The following is a 22,390-nucleotide window of genomic DNA, read 5'->3' as shown; positions in this document are numbered from 1 at the left end:
ATAACAGTCCGGCTGCTTCCTGTACCAGCTGTGTAGAAGCCCTGCCTGGGGTACCTTCCTCCGATAGATGTTCCTCTCTTTCCTCTCCCGAGGCTTCAACTCGCCAGTCTCCGATGCCTCCGTCCCTGGCCATAACCATGGCCGCTCCAGCTTCTATCGAAGCTGGGCTAGGTAACGCGATATTTCCGGGGTGAGCGGGTTTTCGTGGTGATCCGGGGCTCAGAGTCGTTTCCAGGGTCAAGGGGGACGGCTCTTGCTCCTGAGCCATTCCCCCAGCGACCAAGCTCTCTGGCATTGAAGATGCAGTTCCCGCGAAGAAACCGGGGATCATAGGAAATTTGACAGCATTTTTCTCCGGCGTCTCAAACGGGTCTACGCCTCGGTGGCCATCTTGCCTCCAACCACTGATTGCTCTTTCTTATATTTTTGCTTAATATGTTTTAGAAGACATCGTAGACACATTAAATCAAACATCAGAATACAATGAGGTCCATATTTATAGAGCCAGCAAATGAGTAAACTTATTCAAGTAAAGTTAGCAGGATAGCTTTATTCATATTTTCACTGGAACAGTCAGTTATGCTTTCTGCTAAATATATCCAGATAAAGTCCAACTTCACAGAATAACTTTAGGACTGCTCTCCAGCATGACCAGATTTACCGAAATAACTCACGCAACACTGAATAACAGCATTATCTGGCAGGTGTGAGAAGGGGGAAAATGTTGTTTTGTTTTTCATTTCATTTTTGGGGAGCAGTTTTCCCCACAAATTTTGCTTTGTGTAATGTTTATTTCATTTCTCTAGTTAAAAAAAAACAAAATAAACATTAACCCTCCCCCCTCCAAAGAAAAAAAAGAAACAGAGCCTCCTGAGGCCTCCTATGCTCCCCACTCATCCCTCCCACACAGAAAAATGCTGGGGCCAGGATCCTCCCCAGCCCCACTTACTTGTTCCTGAGGAGATCTGCAGATGAGATCAATTCCCCAGCCCAAGCTGAAGCTAAAGCGTAGGGCCTAGGCCAAGTGTTTGGTCTGGGCCCAAGACCTGGCCTAGCCCAGGACCCAGGCATTAGGCTTGGGTCTGGGCTGAGTCCAGATGTCTGGGCCTCGGCCAGGACCCAGGCTCAATGCCTGGACCTTGGGCTAGGCCAGGACCAGGGCCCAGGCCAGATGCTAAAGCCCAACCCAGAGAATGAATTCCTATGCTGGGGTATTGGTCCTGATCCAGGCCTAATGTCAAGGCCTCAGCCTGGACCCAGGCCAGAGCCTGGCCTAGAAGATAGGTCCTGACACCTAGGCCTTAGCCTAGGCTGGTGCCCAGCCCAGGCCTAATGCTGCAGCCTGTCCTAGAAGAAGGTGTCAATACTAGGGTCTCAGGCGAGATCCTGCCTCGGAGGCCAGGTCATGATGCTTTGACCTCTGCCCAGGCTCAGGTTCAGGCCCAGGCCCAGAGCCCAGGCCACTTAAGCTCCTCCTCAGCATCTTTTTTCTTCTTGTCTTTTTCTCAAACTGACGCCATCTGCTGGGGTCATGCCAGAATTAATTAACTCCAATGTAATCTCTCCAGCAGATGAAGCTATTTTGATGTACGGCAGTTAAATTAGCTAAGGAGCACACCTGGCCTGGATCTGACTCTGAGCCGAGGCCCAGGAGTCTGAACCCAGTCTCTGAGATGGGTTGCAGCTTTGGTTCTGGATCCAGGCCGAGGTCCAGGCATCGGGATATGGCCAGGACATGACATCAGATTCGGTGTATTGGGGGAGGGTATTTTCAGGAAATTTCATGAGCCTTGGCCTTTGCTTGGGTCTCAACGTAAGCCCTGGCATCGGGCCAGGGTCTATACCTAAGCAAGGCCCAGGCTTTTAGTCTAGGAATAGGCCTAGGCCAAGACGCCAGAGTTGCACTTGGGCAAAGGCCAGGTTACCTGCTTTGGGTCTTGGTGTATTTCCTAGGCAAAGTCCTGGCTTTGTACGTAGTCATTTTTTTAAAATGGGTTTTCAAAACAAAACAAGATTCCACCGAAATTTTGTTAGAATGTAAATAATTCTGTTTAGAAAATGATCCAAAAAAAATAGAAATTTCATTTCATTTCTTATTTTGTTTCTCCCAAATGCCTATCCCTATTATCTGGTTAAGTTAGCCCTGCCCTAAAACACCTCTGATTTATTTGGGTAAGTTTTAAATTACTTATTTTTATTAAACATTATCATACAGCAACATAACCAATTATTATTCACTTTACAAATGTTCTTATTAGATACGAAAATATTGCAGCCAATATTCAAAACCTTAGGTGCCACTTATTTGGATAAAAGAGGCAGTTAGGCGACTAAATAGAACTTATCTGGCTACAAAGGATTTTAAGCAGCCGTGGCTTATCCAAATATCATTGTGAATAGAACTATTTAGCCAGTTAAAAAAAAGGAGTTTGGGGCATGTCTGTGGCATGGCCAAAACTTAGTTAAATGAGTCAAATTTTCACTTTTCTGGGACACACAACTGATGGTATGTATCCAGCTAAACTTAAACCTGCTATTTAGATGTCTGCAGGAGCAGGCCTTTCAAAATACCTGATTATCTTTGTCCAGATAGTGTTTTACGGTGCTGTTACTGCTTCATAGCAGTTTGGAACTTTTCAAGGATGTGGCTTGCTTCCTCTATGATGTGGCAGTTGCTGCGAAGAAGGGATTAGCAGCAGAGACAGTAGAGAAGAAGGAGACACCAGCCCCAAAGGTATTAATGTTTGAGACCTCTCTGAAGAGAAAATATTCATACAAGAGAGCAAAGAAAGGAAACTATGATGGGCTTTACAACATTGCTAAGTTTCCCTATGTGCTTGGCACTATAGATTGCTCCCATGTGGCATTAAGCACAGAAATGCAGTATGAAAGAGCTTTTAAGGAATAGGAAAAGGTTTCACTCCAGGAATATGCATGTAAACTGCAGGCCCAGTGGGGAAGACCGCTGATGGGGCCGAGGTATCTGATGTTGATAGGTAGTTGTGTTTCTAACACCGTGTGACAAAAGAAGACGGCAAGCAGCCCTTTAACACGATGGCAGCCCCAACCTCATAGGACCCCAATCGCTTAAAGCATTGCTGCCCCCCCCCCCAAAAAAAAATAGTGGGCAAATGGGGAGGTTGAGCGGGGGACACTAATGACCCCTGTATCATTCCAAAGCCATCAGTTGAGGCGGTCGACTCCCAGAAAATGTAAAAACAAATAAAGACCTGCATAACGACGGCACTGCAACCTTCACCTCCTAGTCAAACCTTGTTCCCTCACCCCAAAGAGAAAAAAGTAATGATCCACTGTCAATTGAGGGGGAGAGGGGGACCATTACTGTCACTTGGGGGTGGGGTATGGACGTTTGGGAGCCACAATGTCACTTGAGGGGTGGGGAGTGGGGGAGTGTCAATGTCACTTGGGGTGGGGGGGGTCTGGACTATTTTTTGTTGTTGTTGTTGGGGTGGGGGGACTCGAGGTTTGTCCTGGGGGTGGGGTCCAGGGCTGAGGTAACACAAGTTGTTTTTTTTAATTTTGGGTTCATTGGGGCTGTCTCGACTTGTGGCCCTGGGTTGAGACAGGGTCAGCACTGACTCCCGCTCAACCTCCCCTTTTGCCGTGAACTTTTTTTTTTACCTGCCATTTTAAATGTGCGGCAAGAGCACCAGGACTCACATAGGGTCCCAAGCTTCCTGCCACACATTTTACGCATTTTAAATAGATATTATTTTATCGCGGCTGACCGCAATAAAATATTTACATCAAATTGACTAGTAATGACTTTCTTTACATGCATTTGCTTTATTAATGCATTGTAAATCACATGCAAAGAAGGTCATTGTAATAGCATAATTAAAGGATTGACACTTTGTGTGCTGCTATTTTATATCTTTCAGGAACATGTGTGTGTCTTCGCTGGATCTTTCTGCTCAGTTAAGTATTTGGACTTTTTCTTGCTTTCCTTTTCTCCCCTTTTTCTACTCTCTCTGTGTTTTTCTCTTTCTCTTTTCTTTCTTTGTTCCTTTTCTGTTCCTTTTCCATGCTGGGTTCATTTGCTTGTATTACCATTAGCTCAGGCCAAGCTCTTTTAATTGTGTGCGCACACTTAGCTGTTTTGGTTGTCGAAACTGATGCGCCAGAATCTGCTGCTGAGACCAGAACCTCTTGACCTCAAAGACTTCTTCTTCCCTTTATGGGTCTTCTTCCTACCACTCTATTATTAAAAAAAACAAAACATTAAGAAATCCTGTCTCCCTTTTCCTGCAAGTCTTCCACCGGCTATATGTGCAGAATTCCCTATGTGTGATGTCACGCCAACTGAATGTAACTGTTTGTTTCTATCTAATTAAAAAAAAAATAAGCATAGTAGCTCTACACTACACGAAACAACAGTCAATTTAAAGTTTTCCATACATATTGGTGAAAAATCACTACTAAATTGCTGGCACCCTTTCCTCCTAGTTAGGGTAAAGCCTTACTCTGTAAAAGCACAGGTTTCTCAGTTGCAAACTTTCCCTTGTTTCTGGGAATCTTCTCACTTTGGCCCTTCTGAAGGGATTGTTGGTGAAGGCTGACCACATAGAATAATTAGACAGCCTTTACCTGGGTCTTTACCCCCGAGTCTCTCAGCTTTTCCCTGCATCAATTAAATAAGACCCTTTCTGGTGTCACTCTGCTCCAATGTGCAGTGCTCTTATTCTTTGTGCTGGGTGGCCTTTCCCTTCTCAGGCCAGTTTAACTTGGGTGACTTTTACTGCTCACCTCTGACCATAGAAGGCTGCCTCATCTGTCCCAGAGATGCCAGAGCTCTGATGCCTCAGTTCACCAGCCAATCGCTCTTTTACCAGGCTTTCAATAATTCTATGCTGAAACTACATTCTGTGGTACAAGCAATTCAATTACTTTAACTCTATTCCGATTCTCTTTCTTACTTTGCCAGGAAACCTAATTGAAAACTGCACCCATTTCCTGGCCACATTCACCCCCTAATGTGCACATACTTCTTTCTTTTAAAGATATCTATTTTTACCCTTTCTCAAGGCCTGAGAGCTGAGCATACTGACAGCACTCCTGCTCTGTTGACTTTTCAGCCTTTCTCTCATAGATTATAAAACTGTGTCATGAGATCCCTGCTTCTGATTATGTCACTGATCAAATGAGTCCCTATGCTACATTAAAATTCTATAATATCGCCCTCATTGAGCTTTCAATAGTTTTTGTGCTGCTGTACTTCACGCCGCCTTTATTTTCTTAAATTTTGTTTTGTCTTCTATATTTTTTTTTTGCTTTTGAACTTCCCTTTGAATCAGGGGGTCCTGCTGACATTTTCACAATGTGCTTCCCTAGTGCCCCAGACACCTTGACCAGATTTCTTTTTTTCCTTATCCATGGCTGCACATTATCTTTTATTATTACATTTTAAAACTCACCGTCAGGCCCTGGAACTCAGCGGGGAAGGGGGGGCCGGGAGCTGCAGCGGCCCAATGCCATGCCATGCCTTCCAGCCCCACCCCCATCGGCCTGCTCTGCACTGCCTTCTCAGTGTCATGGGAGCTTCTCCTGATCCCGCAGCACTTTGAAGTTGCAGCTGAGAGCCGCTGGCATCATCTCTCTCAGCGCCACGGGAGCCTCCCTGCTAATCTCCATGGCTGACATCTTCTGCCGGCCTCCTGTGCCCTGACAGGGTTTCCTCTTTCCTGTGGGCCTCACCTCCCACCATGGCCCATGTTTGGGGCCTTGCCTCACAGGTGTTCATCAGGACGTGCTCCCTTCCAGAAGCAGAACCCTCTCTTGCAGACCAGCACTGCAACCATGGCTCTCCCTCCTTCTCTTCGACTCTTCATTAGGCCTCTTAACTCAGGCCCAAACTCTTCAGCCACACTAGGCCCCACTATCACTCTTGGTCAGGGGCATTGTATCCTCTGATTTAAGCACTAGCTTCTTGCAGTATATCTACATACTCCACATAATACAAACAGACATACATCATCCTGGGGACCGGCCCCTCCTTTTCAGCCACTACATTTTAAACCATGCTGGTCTCCATAAAGAATAGCCGCTGTACTGTATCACTCTTTTTCTCCACTGCATAGGTGATGAAGACTACTTATTAATAACTTGGCTGCTAAACCCCACTTAGACATCCAGACACTCCTCAAGAGAAAAGAAACAATAGGTTTTAATAATGCGCCAGGTTGGTCATAGAGCAAACCTTCTGTATTTTGGAAACACGCTTTAGATATCTGGATAAGACAGGAGGAATCTTACTATATAGCCCAGACAAGGTCTGTCACATCTTCATGGTCTGCTGTGTTCTCTAAAAATAAGAATTTCCAGCATCTGAGGAGGAGATGGAGAAAACAGAAGATCAGATTCAGATGCTGAGCCTGATCTACCAAACTTTCAAAGATATGCACCTGCTACTAGCCTATCTCTTAGACAAACATGATTCTAAGGCGTTTTAAGGTAAATAAATGATTCCATGTTAACTGTATAAGGCTAGGTGAAAGGTACACAGACAGAAATGGTGCTGTGAGTGTTACAGCGGCTCCCCCCCCCCCCCCAATGCTATTACCCATGTGACTCTGAGCATCTTCAAGCTGTGGAAGTTCATCATCAGTAGGCTGTCAGTATGGACAAAAATGTCTAATGCTGATTTCCTGCACATGCTGCCGAGCTCTGGGAAGAAGGTAGGAATATAGTTGGTTAACTTTTAAAAATGAACAGCTATCTCTTTTTTAATGCGATGAGGGATGGATAAATAGTCACCCAGACAGCCGAATAAGATTTATCCAGTTGAAAATTGAAAATGCGAGTACTGCTTACAGGATTAAAGAGCTCGTAGCTGGTCAAAGCACTTAGCGATTATATTAAACACCTATCTGGACATGTATATTGAATGGCTGTTTTGTCAATATTGGATAGTAGATCTGCTGGTAAAGACAAGAAAGGTCTTTAGGGTCATTCCTGGAGTATCTGCTAGAGGTTAGGCACTTAGCTTAATAAACCTATCATCCAGATGATGGATGAATATGAGAACATAACTCTGTAGTATGTGAAGTACTTTAGATATGATCTAGCACTTTCAGAAGCAGGTACCTCACAGGCAGCAGATGGAAGATAACATTCAAGTTGTTGAAAGATGTATGTTTAGTTGGGCATTATGCAAATTTCTGAACTGTGTGATAGTTCAGGTGAAAACAGCCTTGTCAGGCATGGCTCAAAGAAATGCAAAAGATAGTATCAGCTTTCACTGTCATACCACTGGAAAACATCAGAACTGCATTGCTAATACTAAGTCATGTTACATCCAGATGATACTCGATACCAAAGCCTTCACACACTTGCCTATGCAATCGGGTTGCCCTCTCACTAAATGTGAGAGGGCAACACGATTCTGCAACTCACTGCAGATCTTGCAACGGATCAGTGCTCTCTGAGCACAGTACCAAGTGTCCAAAGGAGTCATGCAGGCATGCATTATTAGTTCAAGAGCAGTTGATTTCTGTAACCTTAAAAAAGGACGTTGTAAGCTGCTGAAACACAAGCCTACTCATCTTGATAGCCTTTTCTTGCACAGACAGCCTAGCGCATTGGTTAACCCGTGGCCGGATGCACATTTTGGACACGTGTCCACAATCCCTTATGCTATAAAGGGTTTAGAGCATCCAAAACGTACGTCCAACTCCCCACGAAGCCAATAGCGCTCATCACAGTTGAATTTATGTTGATGAGGCTATTTGCTATTCTCCCCCGAAGCAAATAAAAATGTGTGCCCGAATCGCACATTTTTACCCTCAGAAATTAATGCCTGCCCCGAACAAGCATCAATTTTTGAGCAGCCCAAATAGTGTACAGAAAAGCAGAAAATACTAGGGATGTGAATCGTGTGATCGATCGTCTTAACGATCGATTTTGGCTGGGGGGGGAGGGAAATCTGATCGTCATGGTATGACCCGTATGACATAGTGAGGGCAAAAGTAGCGCCGGCGCCATTTTGAATATTGGCAATACGGCCCGCGTGCAGGAGGTCGCTCCCGAACCTCTGTTGGACTTTTGGCAAGTCTTGTGGGGGTCAGGAGGCCCCCCCCAAGCTGGCCAAAAGTCCCTGGGGGTCCAGCGGGGGTCCGGGAGCGATCTCCTGCACTCGTGATGTCGGGTGACAGGAACCAAAATGGCGCCGGCGCTACCTTTGCCCTGTCATATGGTAAGGGCAAAGGGCCACTGGCGCCATTTCTATTAACGCAGCCGTGGCCCGAGAGCGGGAGATCACGCCGGGAACCCCCCCCCCCACTGGACCCCAGGTAATTTAAAACATTTTGGGGGGGTTCGGGAGGGTGGGGGATTTGTTTTAAAGGGTCGGGATGGGTTTTAGGGTTGTTTTGGTGTGCCGGTTTTCCCGCCCTCCCCCGATTTACGATTTTTTAACAAAAAAAACCATGACGATCAGATTTCCCTCCCCCCCAGCCAAAATCGATCGTTAAGACGATCGATCACATGATTCACATCCCTAGTATTTTCTGCTTTTCTGTACATCGCCTCCTATCCCATGACTTTTTAGTTTCCTTAGAACCATCTTATGTTGGACTTTGCCAAACACCTTCTGAAAATCCAAATACACCTCTACTGGCTTACCTTTATCTACATGTTTATTAACCTTTTAAAAAAATGAAACAGATTTTTGAGGCAAGACATGCCTTGGGTAAATCCATGCTGACTGTGTTCCATTAAACCATGTCTTTCTATATGGTCTGTGATTTTGATCTTTAGAATTGTTTCCACTATTTTTCTCATCGGATACTCAACGGATCAGGTAAGGCCTTTTTTGGGTCTCGGCTGAGGCCCCGACATCATGCTGTGCCTAGTTCAAGACCCCAGCATCATGCTTGGGCCTAGGCCGTGGCCATTTTTTTGGGCCTCAGCCTATGCTTAGGTAAGGCCCCATCCTCCGGCCTAGGCTTAGGCTTAATGCATTTTGTTTTCAAGTGAATTCAATGAATATGGTTCAGTTCATTCAGAGGGACTCCCGATTTGTTTTGGGGTGCCCTGAATTTGCCTTATTTGTGGCATTCATTAAATAATCTACTATTGGTTGTTATTGTTCTTGTTAATACTTCCACACTATGTACAATCCCAATGCTTCCTATCTCCATAATATTGTATTAATCACAAATTGTATTCTCAAGTTGTAATCGTCTATACGCTCGTTCAGTGCACGTTATACATTTTATATACTGTTGTTTCATTTGTAAACCATTGTGAAGGACTGCTCCAAATAATGGTATATAAAAGCAAATAAATAAATACATTTTTTAAAATCCGTTTGAAACAAATGCACATCCCTAGCATCCAGTCTACCTGGTTTTTCTACTAATTTGGGTAGATGACTATATTGATTTCCATACTTAAATCAACATAATTTTGTGTCTCTTTGTAAAATGTTAGTAAGAGAGAGAGAGACAGACAGACAGAAAGACAGACACCATCTACAAGGCCCTTGTAGTAGTAAGCTATTTATATCTCTATAGGAGGCCCATCTAGTAACTCAAGGTGAGGTTTAGGTAGTAGTGTAGGGGTTAGGGGCCACTTTTACATGCAGAGTGAGATGTACGAACAGAGCAGTACACTGTTGTGAAGATTTGATGTCCTTCAGAGTGAGAAAACTCACACAAAGATGAGATTTGTATAATGTCTTCTCACCCTAGCTTGATGGACTCTCTAACTAGGTTGAGAGAACATTGTACAAATCTCATCTTTGTGTGAGTTTCTTCACTCTGAAGCCAGCCCACATTTTCAGAAATCCTGCCCCAGACTCCGCCCCAATCCCTCCACTTTTAAAATTTTGCATCGCACCATGCGTTATGGTGCTTATCACATGCGTTAAGGCATTTTCACACATGTTAAGGCATTTTTCGCATGCGAAAACACGTTAATGCATGCGAAAACATCATAATGCGATTTGAAAAATGACCCTATAAGCTAGTTAATACTAAACATCGGCACTTATTAAGCTATAGCCGGACAAGTAGCTCCGGCCCAGAACACCCCTGTTCTGCCCCCTCACTTATTCAGCTGTTTTGCTGGATAAGCAGTTATCTAGCTAAGTGGCAGACAGTTTGTGCAGCTGAATATTAAGTCAGCACCACTTATATGGCTCAATTGTAACTTAACTGGCTAAGTGGCCCATTCCCTACAACAGCTTCCAGCCTTGCTATACATCAGCAAGTGATACAGGAAGAAAGCATATCCCTCTTATGACAAAGACCTACCACAGAGATTGACCCTTCCCTCTCTCCCTTGTTCTGAAGGATTGAATGCCAGCTCAGTGCCGACACCTATAATTGCCATACCATAACAGCACTAACAGCAGTCAAACAGCAACAACTCCATTTATGAAAAGGCAGTACTGCAAACATTACATTGAATCCTAAAACACTAATACAAGTATATAAAATAAGGTCCAGAATGTCTTATTTTATACATCTAAACCCATGTAAGCTTTTGCATTTTTATCCTATTATTTAAACTTTTCTGTATTCAACTTACCTTTTTGGGATCCGACTAGCAGAAAAGTGGTTTGGAGAAAATCCAGGGATCAAAGGATTGTTGATTCCATCTACCCGTATCATTCTGGTCACTGACTCTGATTGTCAAAGGATTTGATGAATGTATTTTCTGCTTTGGAGGAAGAAGAAATGTAAGTTAAATGCAAAGCACATTTCAATGAAAGAAAATGCCAGAAGAAAGATAAAAATGTACAACTTTTAAAAATATTCTTTCATGGATCATAGATGTAGCAGAACAGCACAAATTGTATCTAGTCAGTCACAATTAGATTCCTTTTCTTTAAATATAAGGACTAATTCAAATAGACCCGGGCAACATATTTCTCCTACTTCATAAAATTATGAATTGGCCAAATGATTGGCCGATACAGCTGTTTCCAGTGTAGATCATGTTGAGGATATGAGAATGCCACTCAAAATCACCAAAGCATATTGTTTATTCTTCATATAATATTTTTAAAGTTTTCATGTATTATTTATTGCATTCACTTTTTAAATACATTTTCCATTTGGTGAAAGTAACATTAACCTATTTGGGAGGACAGTGCTACCATAGGGCTGAATTAAAAATGCGCGTATGTGGGTTGCATGTGAGCAACGCGGATTTTAAAACCTACTAATTAAATGCATATATGTATGTACGCGAGCTAAAGAAAAGTGGGCAGGAAAGGGGTGGGGCTTGGGCATTAAGGGGAAGGACCAACAGTTATGTGCGTAAATCTGTATCTTAAAACCGGAGGCCGCAGCTTGTCAGCCAGGCCGCAGCTTGTCAGCCACGCATATTTACTGCTACTCTTGATGAGGTGTAAATCTACAGAATTCGCATTTAAGGCCCAACATGACAGGGCAAGGGGTCTGGGTCAACCGGGGGAGTACAGGATGAAGAATTAGAGGGGTCTGGATGACCTTGAGATTGACTGGGCAAATTGGTAGACTAATTGGAGAAACTGGGAATGTGCTTCGTGTGAGCATGTTTTATAATCCGCTTACCTATGCACGTTAAAGCTGACAAAGTCCTAAAAAAGATACACAAAGTATGTTTACTTGAGTAACGGCTTAAAATTAGGATGATACTTACGTGCAGTCGGTGTATTTTAAATCATGTGCAAGTGTGTACATGATTTAAAATTCCAGCGTATGTCCGCACGTGCGCTCATTTTAAAATTAGCCTGATATTATACAACACGTTTTAAAAAATGATACAATTGGAAAGGATGCAGTTTACAGCACTTATGACACAAAATGATCCCTGTAAGCTGCATGTGTGCATAACTGAGCGCAGCTTATAACTGTCCAATGTATCTTCTACATTTTCCCATGCATGAGGAGACCAACTTCCCGTATCATGGCCCATAGAGTACCTGGCCAGATTGCTGTAGGAATTAGGGATGTGAATCGTGTGCCCGATTGTTTTAACGATCGGGTTCGGCTGGAGGAAGAAAAAAATCTGATTGGTAGAGATGTGAATCGGTTCCGATTTTGATTCACATCGCTAATATTTTTTAATGAGGCCCGAGCTGATAAAAAAAAAACCACCCCGACCCTTTAAAATTGACCCCTTAGCTTCACCCACCCTCCCGAACCCCCCCAAAACTTTTTACAAATACCTGGTGATCTAGCGGAAGTCCCGGGAGCGACCTCCCGTTCTCAGGCCGTCGGCTGCGCTAATAAAAATGGCGCCGATGGCCCTTTGCCCTTACCATGTGACAGGGTATTTGTGCCATTGGCCGGGCCCTGTCACATGGTAGGAGCACTGGATGGCCGGCACCATCTTTAAAAATGGCGCGGGCCATGGCCGGCACTATCTTTAAAAATGGCGCCGGCCATCCAGTGCTCCTACCATGTGACAGGGGCCGGCCAATGGCATGGATACCCTGTCACATGGTAAGGGCAAAGGGCTATCGGCGCCATTTTTATTAGTGGCAGCCGACGGCCCGAGAACAGGAGATCGCTTCCGGGACCACCACTGGACCACCAGGTAATTTTAAAATGTTTTGGGGGGATCGGGAGGGTGGGGGAAGCTAAGGGGGAGGTATTAAAGGGTCAGGTGGGTTTTTTTTATCGGGCCATTGGCGCCATTTTTATGAGTGGCAGCCGATGGGCCGAGAGCGGACGATCGGTCCCGGGGCTTCTACTGGACCACCAGGTACATGTAAAAAGTTTTGGGGGAGGGTTGGGAGGGTGGGGGAAGGTAAGGGATTAGTTTTAAAGGGTCGGGGTTGGTTTAGGGGTTGTTTTGGTGTGCCGGTTTGCCACCCTCCCCTCAAATAACTCCCTTTAGTGTACCCAATTAACGATTTTTTCACGATAAATCGGGGGAATTTATATTGTATCACACTCTTTAATGATTTTTGATGATTTAAAAAATATCGGACGATATTTTAAATCGTCAAAAAACGATTCACATCCCTAGTAGGAATAGTAGGAGCCTTTCCCATAAATCCAGCCACTGTATTCCATATGCAATGTACGAGATCGGCATATAGGTCACGTCAGCCACAAGATTTGAACATGCTTGTGGTGCTGGGTGGCACAGATGGAACACAGCAGCTGCAACTATAAGAAAGGCTTTAATTGCTCAGCACATTGGGTGCTCCTTAGATTTTTCTTCCCATCCACAACAGCTCATTGGTACAGATGGGCCTAAAAATATCAGGACAGGGTGGAGCCCCATCCTAGACAGCTCACTCTATGTCCTCTCCTGGACCTGCAATTTAAAGCGGTAGCATCCCAGGTAATTAAATGAATATCTTGAGCCACTGGCTCATACATGTATTCCTGAAGACAGGCAGGGGGAAGATACAGAGGATGAGAAGAGGCAGGAGAATGATGCTGGGAATGGAAGAGCAGGGGTGGGAAGGGGGAGGCAGGGGGCAGATCCTGGGAGAAGGAGTAGGGGTACAGATACTGGGGTAGGGCTGAAACAGACAAGGGAAAAGAGGCTAGAAGAGGAGGCAAATGGGGGAGGGGATGCAGAGGAGGCAGAGAGCAGAGGCCTCAGAAACAATTAGAGGAAACTTTGATCCTGTCTCTACATTATCTGGTTCCCCCAAGTCCCTCCCCTCTCCTCTTCTTCACTTCCCCTCCCGAGAGCATGTTCCTATTTCTGGCTTCCTCATTTCATTACAAGTTTGTTTCCCCTAATCCAGTCACTCCAGCTGCTAGCTCCTCTACTCTTCCACCTATGTGATTTGATGAACAGATGTTTGTTTGTTTTTTTAATCACAAGGGAGGTCTGCACAGTTCTAAAAATGATCATTGAACCATGAAGGTGGAAAAGGAGAGTACTGGTGGCTAGTGGAACAACTGAGTTATATTTGCAGATCTGTGAAGTCTCACTGCTGGGGCACAGCAGGGTGAGATGAAAGGAAGAGAGAAGTCTTACAAGGCTAAAGCCAGGTAGTGTAGGGTTGGGATTCAAAAGAGCAGAGATTTGTGGGTGAGGACTCTGGAAATGAAGGAGAGTGGGACAAAAGATTCTTTTAGGATAGTTGGAGGGGGAGAGACCGGGGACCTGAGGATTGAAGAGGGATTGTGTGAGTGAGGGAAGAAAGATGGATTCAGAGATTGGGTGGGGCCAGGCCTGGATTTAGGCATAGGAAATAGAGGCAATTGCCGAGGGAGTCAAATTTTGAAGGTGTCAAAACTTCAGGAAAAAGAAAAGTGCAACTGTGCCAAAGAGGAGCCTGTCAAGCAATCCATGTCAAAGGGTCACTTATAGCACATTTTAGACTTTAGGGGGTGATGAGGAGGGAAAAGGACATTCCCTATTTTCCAGTCTCCAGGATTTCCCATTCCCCACTCTCCAACCCTGTTTAAGGGCCTCAGAGTCTTAAATCCAGCCCTGGGTGTTTCAGTGTGACCTTGGAGATAAGGGAGGGGCATATGAGTGTGTGTGTGTGGGGGGGGGGGGGTTCATTTGGGCTGTCAGAGTATGAGTGGATGGTTTGATAACATAGTAACATAATAAATGGTAGCAAATACAATTCAAAAAAGTCCATCCAGTCTGCCCAGTAAAGTATTTAGGGTTGCGACAGCCACTCCATGCAGGGTCAGCCCCCTCCCACGGCATCTATTTGGGGGTCTATAAATGTGAGATGGGTGTAAGAGACGTTGCAGTCAGTCGTCTAAATGGCTTTTGAATATCAGCCTCGAAATGTCCAGATTATGCTAGAAAAAAAAATGTTCTTGTCAAGTTAATGATTGGAATATGTCAACTTTGCGAATACACATCTCTTATATGTTTGTATATAGTTGTATTTTGCTCAGTACAGGAGGAAATTAATTTCTATTTCAGTTTCTATTTCTCTGGTGTTATATTGCATGAACAGTCTGGCTTCCAGGCTTGGGGTTTTCAGTTCAAATTGTATCTGAATATTTCTACTTCTAGTATGGGTTCCTTATTCTGTATTTGGTGAGGTTCTGTCTATGTTTTGCACGTGATACCAAGCTGGTAGTTTTTGTGAAGGGATCTGTAGCAATCCGGCTTGTTTTATTTTCCCAGTAAGAGGTGTATTAATGTTCTAGGACCCAGTGTAATATTTGCAGTGCTGCCTTTTCATAGGTAGTGTTGTTGCTGTTTGAGTCCTGTTAGTGCAGTGTGGCAAGTTTACTATAGGTGTAAGTACTGAGCTGGCATTCATTCCTTCAGAGAAACTCAAACTGAACTCTGACAATTGCAATGTCTATATCATGTTAATATTTGAGTGCTGGTATCATAAAATCATTTACTTAGCTCAATAAAGGCATATTCATGTTTAAAAATAATCATTTACCAGCCCTTCCACCACCAGCCTTGATCTTCAGGTAGTGTTGCTCTCACCAACTAGAAACACTTAACTTTTTATATTTTTTGTTAGGCACATAAAATGAAGTTGACAATCAAAGCTGAGCACTTTTCTTTTGTTTTTCACAGTGGCATAATTTCAACAGGAGTGAATAATCATAGGATATGAACTCTTCCTTCTCTTCTCCAAGAGTTAGATGCATTTCACCAACTTAGTAATGATTATTCAATGCTCGCTCATTATGGTTTTGGCAGACATTACTGCTTGCATCAGGGGCTTCTTAATTCTTTGTTAAAATAAAAGATTCTAGTCAATTTATAAAAGGTGGAGATCAAACATTATTTTAAACAAGTAATTTATTGAAAAGGGGGAACTTCCTCAGTTCTTGAAGATGGTGAATAATATTACCCTGCAAACCACATTGAATGGTTTAAAAATCCAGTCCAAGAAATCACAAAATAGCAGGCCCCTGTCTCGTGAGATTTCAAAAATCCCGTATTTACAATCCAAGGTTGAAATATATATACTTCTCGGAGCAGAGTGGTAAAGTAATGTCACAAGATATTACTGCTTTAAACATAAAAAATAAAATAACTTGTGATTGACTAAAAAAGATCATAATCCAGAAATTTCAATAGAAGACTGCCCAATCAATGTCCTTGTTGAGTCCATATGGACAAATAGTGTTTCAAGATTAAATGCATCTCTGTTCTTTCTGCACTAAAAATTGTCAGCTATTCCCATGCCATGGCTGAACATATGATTGTTCAAGTGCTAAAAAAGTCTGATCTCCTTCAACATGATCTGCATCACTCCAACACGCCACTAAAAGCACGTCTGTCTTTGAATGGATATGCAACTGAGGTGCTCTTGTAACCTCATTTTTAACTTTTGTGTGGTTTTGCCAATATATTAGAGATTGCAAGGAAATGAGATTACATAGATTACTCCTATTGTTACATACGATTATGCTTTGTCTTAGTGAAAGGCCAATGGCCAGGAAAAGATTTAAAAAATTCCATGTAGGATTTTACACATACATTACATTCTCCACATGGGGAGTGACCCCCTTGTCTGATATACCTTCCGTATGAATCTGTGAGGAAAAAGTACATTTCAATAAATTGTTCTAATTTTCTGCAGTCTTTTTAAATCAAACAATGGTGATTCTTGAAATTCCAGAAGTTAAATGCAAAATGTTCCAATTTTACTGAATACTTCTTTTAACTTTCCATGTCATCAATGAATGGAGGAGAAAGCAAACTAAAGTAATTTGATTTAGCCTTAGGATTCAAAAGAAAACTGCGATTTGCCCATCTTCCATGTTTATATGCAAAATGAACAATTATAGATGGATAACCTCTTGCTAAAAATCGGTTCATCTCTTGTACCTGTGTTTTGTATTTTTGTATTGAAGAACAAAGTTTTCTCAAAATAGGAACTGTCCATATGGCAGATTTTGATGGAGATGATACAGATGACAGCTGCTACAGTGTAAAAGCATATTACGATCTGTTGGTTTCTTAAAAACTGAAAACTCAGAACCACCAGGAGTGTAAAAGATCATAATGTCCCAAAAGGAAACTGAATTATAATTGTTGATGTAAACTGTAAATTCATATCTCTTTTGATTAATTCAAGCAAGAAACTGTTGTAATGTGTTGATATCCCCTGGCCATAACAGTAAAATATTTTTCTTTGGGGGAGTGGAGAGAAGGACTGAGTGCTGGAGGGAACTCTCCCCTTTGTTTCTCACCCTGCGCTGGAGAAAAGATTTCTTCTTTTTTGTTTCCCCGAGAGATTCGGGCTGGGGGCGGAACCCAGAAGTGACATCACCGGGAGGCACCCCGAGGCCCGATAAAAAGCTGCGCCCTACGGCACTAGAGTCGGGAGTGGAGAGAAGGACTGATTGCTGGAGGGAACTCTCCCCCTTGTTTCTCACCCTGCGCTGGAAAAAAGATTTCTTCTTTTTTGTTTCCTGGAGAGATTCGGGCTAGGGGCGGAACCCGGAAGTGACATCACAGGGAGGCACCCCGAGGCCCGATAAAAAGCTGCGCCCTACGGCGCGCAGCCGTCGGCTGGAAGAGAAAAAAGAATGGGAAAGAAATGTAAGTCTAAGAATTATACTCTTTCTCCTACAACTCCACAGTCAAAAAGAGTAGGACCAATGGATGCTCACATAACCAGAGTGAGTGAGTCCATTGAAGGGGGACTAGTAGAAGCCATTTTTTGATTCATTATGTTGAGTGTTGGTATGTGCATAGGGTTGTTCTTTCTATCCAGCATGATTATTTCTGTGTTATCTATGTTTAGGATAAGTCTCATGTTGGTTAGTAGTTGCTTTATTTTGGTGAGGCAGTTGGCTGTTTTTTTGTAGGTGTCTTCTAGTGAGTTGTGTATTGGGATTAGTATCTGGATGTCATCTGCATATATGAAGTGGGTTAGTTTAAGGTTTGAGAGGAAGTGGCATATCGGGAGAAGATAAATGTTGAATAGTGTCACTGAAAGTGCGGAGCCTTGGGGAACACCGGTATCAAGGCTTATTTTCTTTGAGAGAGTGTCGTTCAGCGGGGTTCCGGACCGCGAATCGTTTTTCGTACGGAAAATGGCGCCGGCAGGAGATTGACTGCAGGAGGTCGTTCAGCGGGGTTCCGGACCCCCGATGAACGACCTCCTGCAGTCGATCTCCTGCCGGCGCCATTTTCCGTACGGAAAACGATTCGCGGCAGGAGATCGGTTTCCGGACCCCCGCTGGACCCCCAGGGACTTTTGGCCAGCTTGGGGGGGCCTCCTGACCCCCACAAGACTTGCCAAAAGTCCAGCGGGGGTCCGGAACGACCTCCTGCCGTCGAATCGTGTTGGTCTATGGCCGCCGCCATTTTGCGCTGCCATTTTGAAAAATGGCGCCGGCTGAAGACAACACGATTCAATTGCAGGAGGCCGTTCCGGACCGCTGCCGTTCCGGACCGCCGCTGGACCCCCAGGTAATTTAAGGCATTTGGGGGGGGGTTCGGGAGGGTGGGGAATTTAATTTAAAGGGTCGGGGTGGGTTTTAGGGGGTTTTAGTGTGCCGGCTCACGATTTTCACGATTTTCACGATACTTTAAACACCCAAATGGCAACAATACGATTCCCTCCCCCTCCCAGCCGAAATCGATCGTTAAGACGATCGAGGACACGATTCACATCTCTAATAGATAGGATGTGAACCATTGTAGGGTTTTTTCATTTACACCGATTTCAGAGAGGTAGTCAATCAGTATTGAATGGTTTACCATGTTGAAGGCTGCTGATAGGTCTAGTAAGACTAGACGGTAGCTGTGGCCATTGTCGAATCCTTTGAGCACGTTGTCATTTAATGATAGGAGTAGTGATTCAGTGTTTAGTTGTTTCCTGAAGCCGAATTGCATGGGAAATAGGATGTTGTTCCTTTCCAGGTGGTCACTGAGTTGGGAGTGGACAATTTTTTCAATAATTTTGGCGACGAGTGGTAGGTTTGATATGGTTCAGTAGTTTAGTGGGTTTTCTGGATCAAGGTTGGTCTTTTTCAGTATTGGTTTGATAATAGCTGATTTTAGGCAGTTGGGGTAGTTTCCTTCTGTTAGGGATAGGTTCACGATGTCAGTTAATGTTTTGGTTATTGATGGTTCGATGGCTTTGATCATCTGTATGGGTATGCTATCGATTGGGTGCTTGGCTCGGTTCATTTTTTCTATGGTATTTTGGATTTCCAGTGATGATGCTGAGTCAAAGTTGGGCCAGCTGGGTGTTTGATTTGTAATATCTGGTCTTGCGTGTTGTTATTGAGGTTGTTGTTTATGAGGTTTTTGATTTTTTCATTAAAGAAGTTTGCTAAGTCATTGCTTGAGAGCTTGGAAGTTGGTGATCTTTGGTCATTGGAAGATTTGGTTAGGCCATGTATGATATTGAAAGCATTCTTGTGTTGTGTTGGAATTTGTTTATTTTTTTTTGAGTAGAAGTCTTTTTTTGAGTTGTGGATAAGTTTTTTGTAGAATGCTAAGTGTGATCAGTAGGCGTTCAGTAGTGTAGTTGTTTTGTTGTTCCTCCAAGTTTTTTGTTTTTTTCAGAATTCACGTTTGGCTGATCTGATGTTGTCATTGTACCATTGGTTCTGGTGCTTTGTGGTTTTTATTGGGTTTTTTTTTAATCATGGGGTTTATCTTGTCTGCTATTTTTTGTCATGTTAAGCCAGGAGGAGGTGGCGTTTTCTGCATTAGCTCTATGTTTGGTAGTTCTGTTTGTAGATTCTCTTGCAGTGTCTCTATGTTGAAAGGTGGATGGTAGGAGAAGGATCTAGTTGCGCTTTTTTCTGGTGTACATTTGTAGTTGGAGGACAGATTAGTGTAGATTAGAGAGTGGTCTAACCAAGGGATATCTGTGATATTTGTGTGGTGAATAGTCCATATGTCAGTATTGATGAAGACGAGGTCTAGTGTGTGACCTGCTTTGTGCATTGGGCCTTTGATGATTTGACTGAGTCCTAGGGTTGATAGGGCTTCTGTTATTGCGTTGCATGTGGGGGAGTAGGGGATTGTGTCATCGTGAATGTTAAAGTCTCCTAAGATGATGATGGGTTTGTTGATAGATAGTTTTGACAAGAAGAATTCTATCAGTGTTGAGCAGTGCTGATCTAGTGAATTGGGGGGGACAGTATGCCAGACAGATTTATAGTGAAGGTAAGTCAAATAGTGCAATTTCCAGTGGTGAGTTGGTGTTGGTTGGGAGCATGAGTATGCTATTTATTTATTTACAAGTGTGTATATTCCACAATTCATTACCAAAAACTGTTCAAAGCAGATGTTTCTAATGTTACTTACTGAGGGCAGGTAATATAGCATGAGTTTTCCTAAATTGAACATGCTCAGCTATCTTTTCCTTTTGGTTCCTCCTAGTGGTTTCCAATGGATATACAACTACTTCTGATACACACTTGTCAATACAGAGGAAAGAAATGAGAGAACTAACACACTCCACATGAAGAGTGGAGACTTACAGTAGAGCAGAAAACTGATATGACTGCAAGTATATATCGTTGTGGTTGGTAGGGGATGTGCAGGGCCATATCCTTTCCATAGCCTTAATTTTTTAGGCCCTGTGTTTCATGTTAGCCCTCTTAAAATCCTGTTCAGTTTAGTGTGATCACTGATCATGATATTTAGCTTGCCTTTGATAAGTGACATGCTCTCATTAGTAAGTTAACGCCAGGTTCTAGGAAGTATTAAATAGCATCCGGTTACCTAGCTCTTTCTAAATAGTGTGCAGGGCGAGCAATGCATACCATGCTATTTATTGTGAGCGTGATAATCCCTCATTTGCATATGACGTTTCTTCATATATACATGTGGATATACAAATTTTTGCATGCTCATACTAAAGTCTTTTCAAGCTCCCCTTTAACTTGCACAGTAACGCCTTTGGGTGAATTTTAAGTGTTGCTTGCGCTAAAAGGCCCATATACATGAGTATATGGGCTGCATGCAAGCAACACATTTTAAAAGCCATAAAGTGCACCCCTATATGTACGTCCAAGAAAAAAAGGGGCACTAGCCAGAGTACTCAGAGAGAGGCTACCGAGTTACTGAATTTGAGTGGCTAGATTTAGGGCAGCTAATTTTGTGACTGGGTTTGCCTGCTTAAACTAAGGAACACACCTGAAGCTGCCCTTTTATGTTGCGGTTCTGGCCGCGAGCGCCGCAAACAGACCCTTACCTCCGTGCTCCTGGACCTGTTCCCGCTTCTGGAGGCCTGGTTTGCGCCCTGTTTGGTGGCGTCCCCGCGGGGGCCGCACCGCCGGGAAGCTTCCCATGGACTCCCTGCTGCTAGGCGTGCGCGCCACTTGGGTGCTTTTCTAGGCCGTTTCCCGCCAGTGGTGACTCCGCCCAGTTCCTGACATCAGATAAGCCGGCCGCGGACACTCAGTCTTTGCCTTGCAACGGGTTTACCTCCTGGTTCCCTGTTGCGTTGTGCCCTGGAGTGAGCTGCCTTGGTACTCGCTCCGTTCCTGCTTGCCTGCTACAGTACCTGCTTGGTTCCTGCTTGCCTGCTACAGTTCCTGCCTGGTTCCAGTACCCGAGTCCTGTTACAGTACCTGTCTACTGTTCTAGTCTGGTTCCAGTTCTCAGTCCTGATCTACAACCCGCCTAAGTCCCAGTGGCCGGGCCCCTAGGGGCTGCTCCCGGGGGAGCTTCGGCTTCCTAGGATGAAGCCACCTAAGTCCCAGCGGCTTCACCCTAGGAACTGGGTGTATCAGCTTCCAGGGTGAAGAGCACCTCTACGTCCTGCCTAAACATCTGCCTCCCGGCCTGCCACATACTGGAGACATTGAACACCTTTCCCAGTCTCCTGCAGGTCGGCCCAAGGGTCCACTAAATTGAGACTCCATAACACTTTTATGCCTTTTATGGCCAAATATTTAGAAGTACAGGGTGTTTCAAAATGATGGACCCAATTTTAAAGCAATCTATTTCACGATGGGTCCATCTTTTTGAAATACCCTGTATATTTTCTAGGGATGTACATTCGTTTTGAACGAATGCGCAATCTGCAACGTATAGGTCCCTATTCGTTGCATTTGTGGGGTTCCGAAACGAATGGCGAACCCCCACGAATGCAACGTATCATTAATGAATAAAACCCCCACTCTTCTGACCCCCCCAAGACTTCCCAAAAGTTCCTGGTGGTCCAGCGGGGGTCCTGGAGTGATCTCCTTCACTCAGGCCGTCGGCTGCCAGTATTCAAAATGGCGCCAATAGCCTTTGCCCTTACTATGTCACAGGGGCTTCCAGTGCCATTGGTCAGCCCCTGTCACATGGTAGGAGCAATGGACGGCTGGTGCCATCTCGCAGGGCTCGGTGCACGCAAGGTGCACAAATGTTCACCCCCTTGCGCATGCCGACCCCGGATTTTAAAAGTTACATGCGTCTACGCGCGTATCTATTAAAATCCGGCATACTCTTGTTTACGCAGGGTTGTGCGAACAAAAGTGCGCCCGTGCGCTTCTATTAGGATCTG

General features: G+C 44.1%; 1 protein-coding gene across 2 annotated transcripts in view; it reads right to left on the bottom strand.

Moving 5' to 3' along the window:
- Window positions 1-299: 299 nt before the first annotated feature.
- LOC115096948 overlaps window positions 300-22,390 on the bottom strand; it is a 144,178-nt gene continuing 122,087 nt past the window's right edge. Inside the window, exons 14-17 of one of the 2 annotated variants that reach the window (XR_003858172.1) lie at window positions 10,552-10,683; window positions 6,274-6,345; window positions 2,572-4,219; window positions 300-429 (exon numbers count right to left, since the gene is read on the bottom strand). Coding sequence is in view for 1 of the 2 variants with exons in the window: in XM_029612286.1 (XP_029468146.1) it covers window positions 10,567-10,683 (117 nt within the window). In the remaining variant the exon portion in view is untranslated. Of the gene's footprint in view, window positions 430-2,571; window positions 4,220-6,145; window positions 6,346-10,551; window positions 10,684-22,390 lie in introns of those variants that run through there. The other variant, XM_029612286.1, reaches the window with a different exon arrangement.

This window comes from Rhinatrema bivittatum, chromosome 1 (assembly GCF_901001135.1).
Source record: "Rhinatrema bivittatum chromosome 1, aRhiBiv1.1, whole genome shotgun sequence".
NCBI classification, from domain to species: domain Eukaryota; kingdom Metazoa; phylum Chordata; class Amphibia; order Gymnophiona; family Rhinatrematidae; genus Rhinatrema; species Rhinatrema bivittatum.
This window is presented reverse-complemented; position numbering and strand designations above follow the sequence as displayed.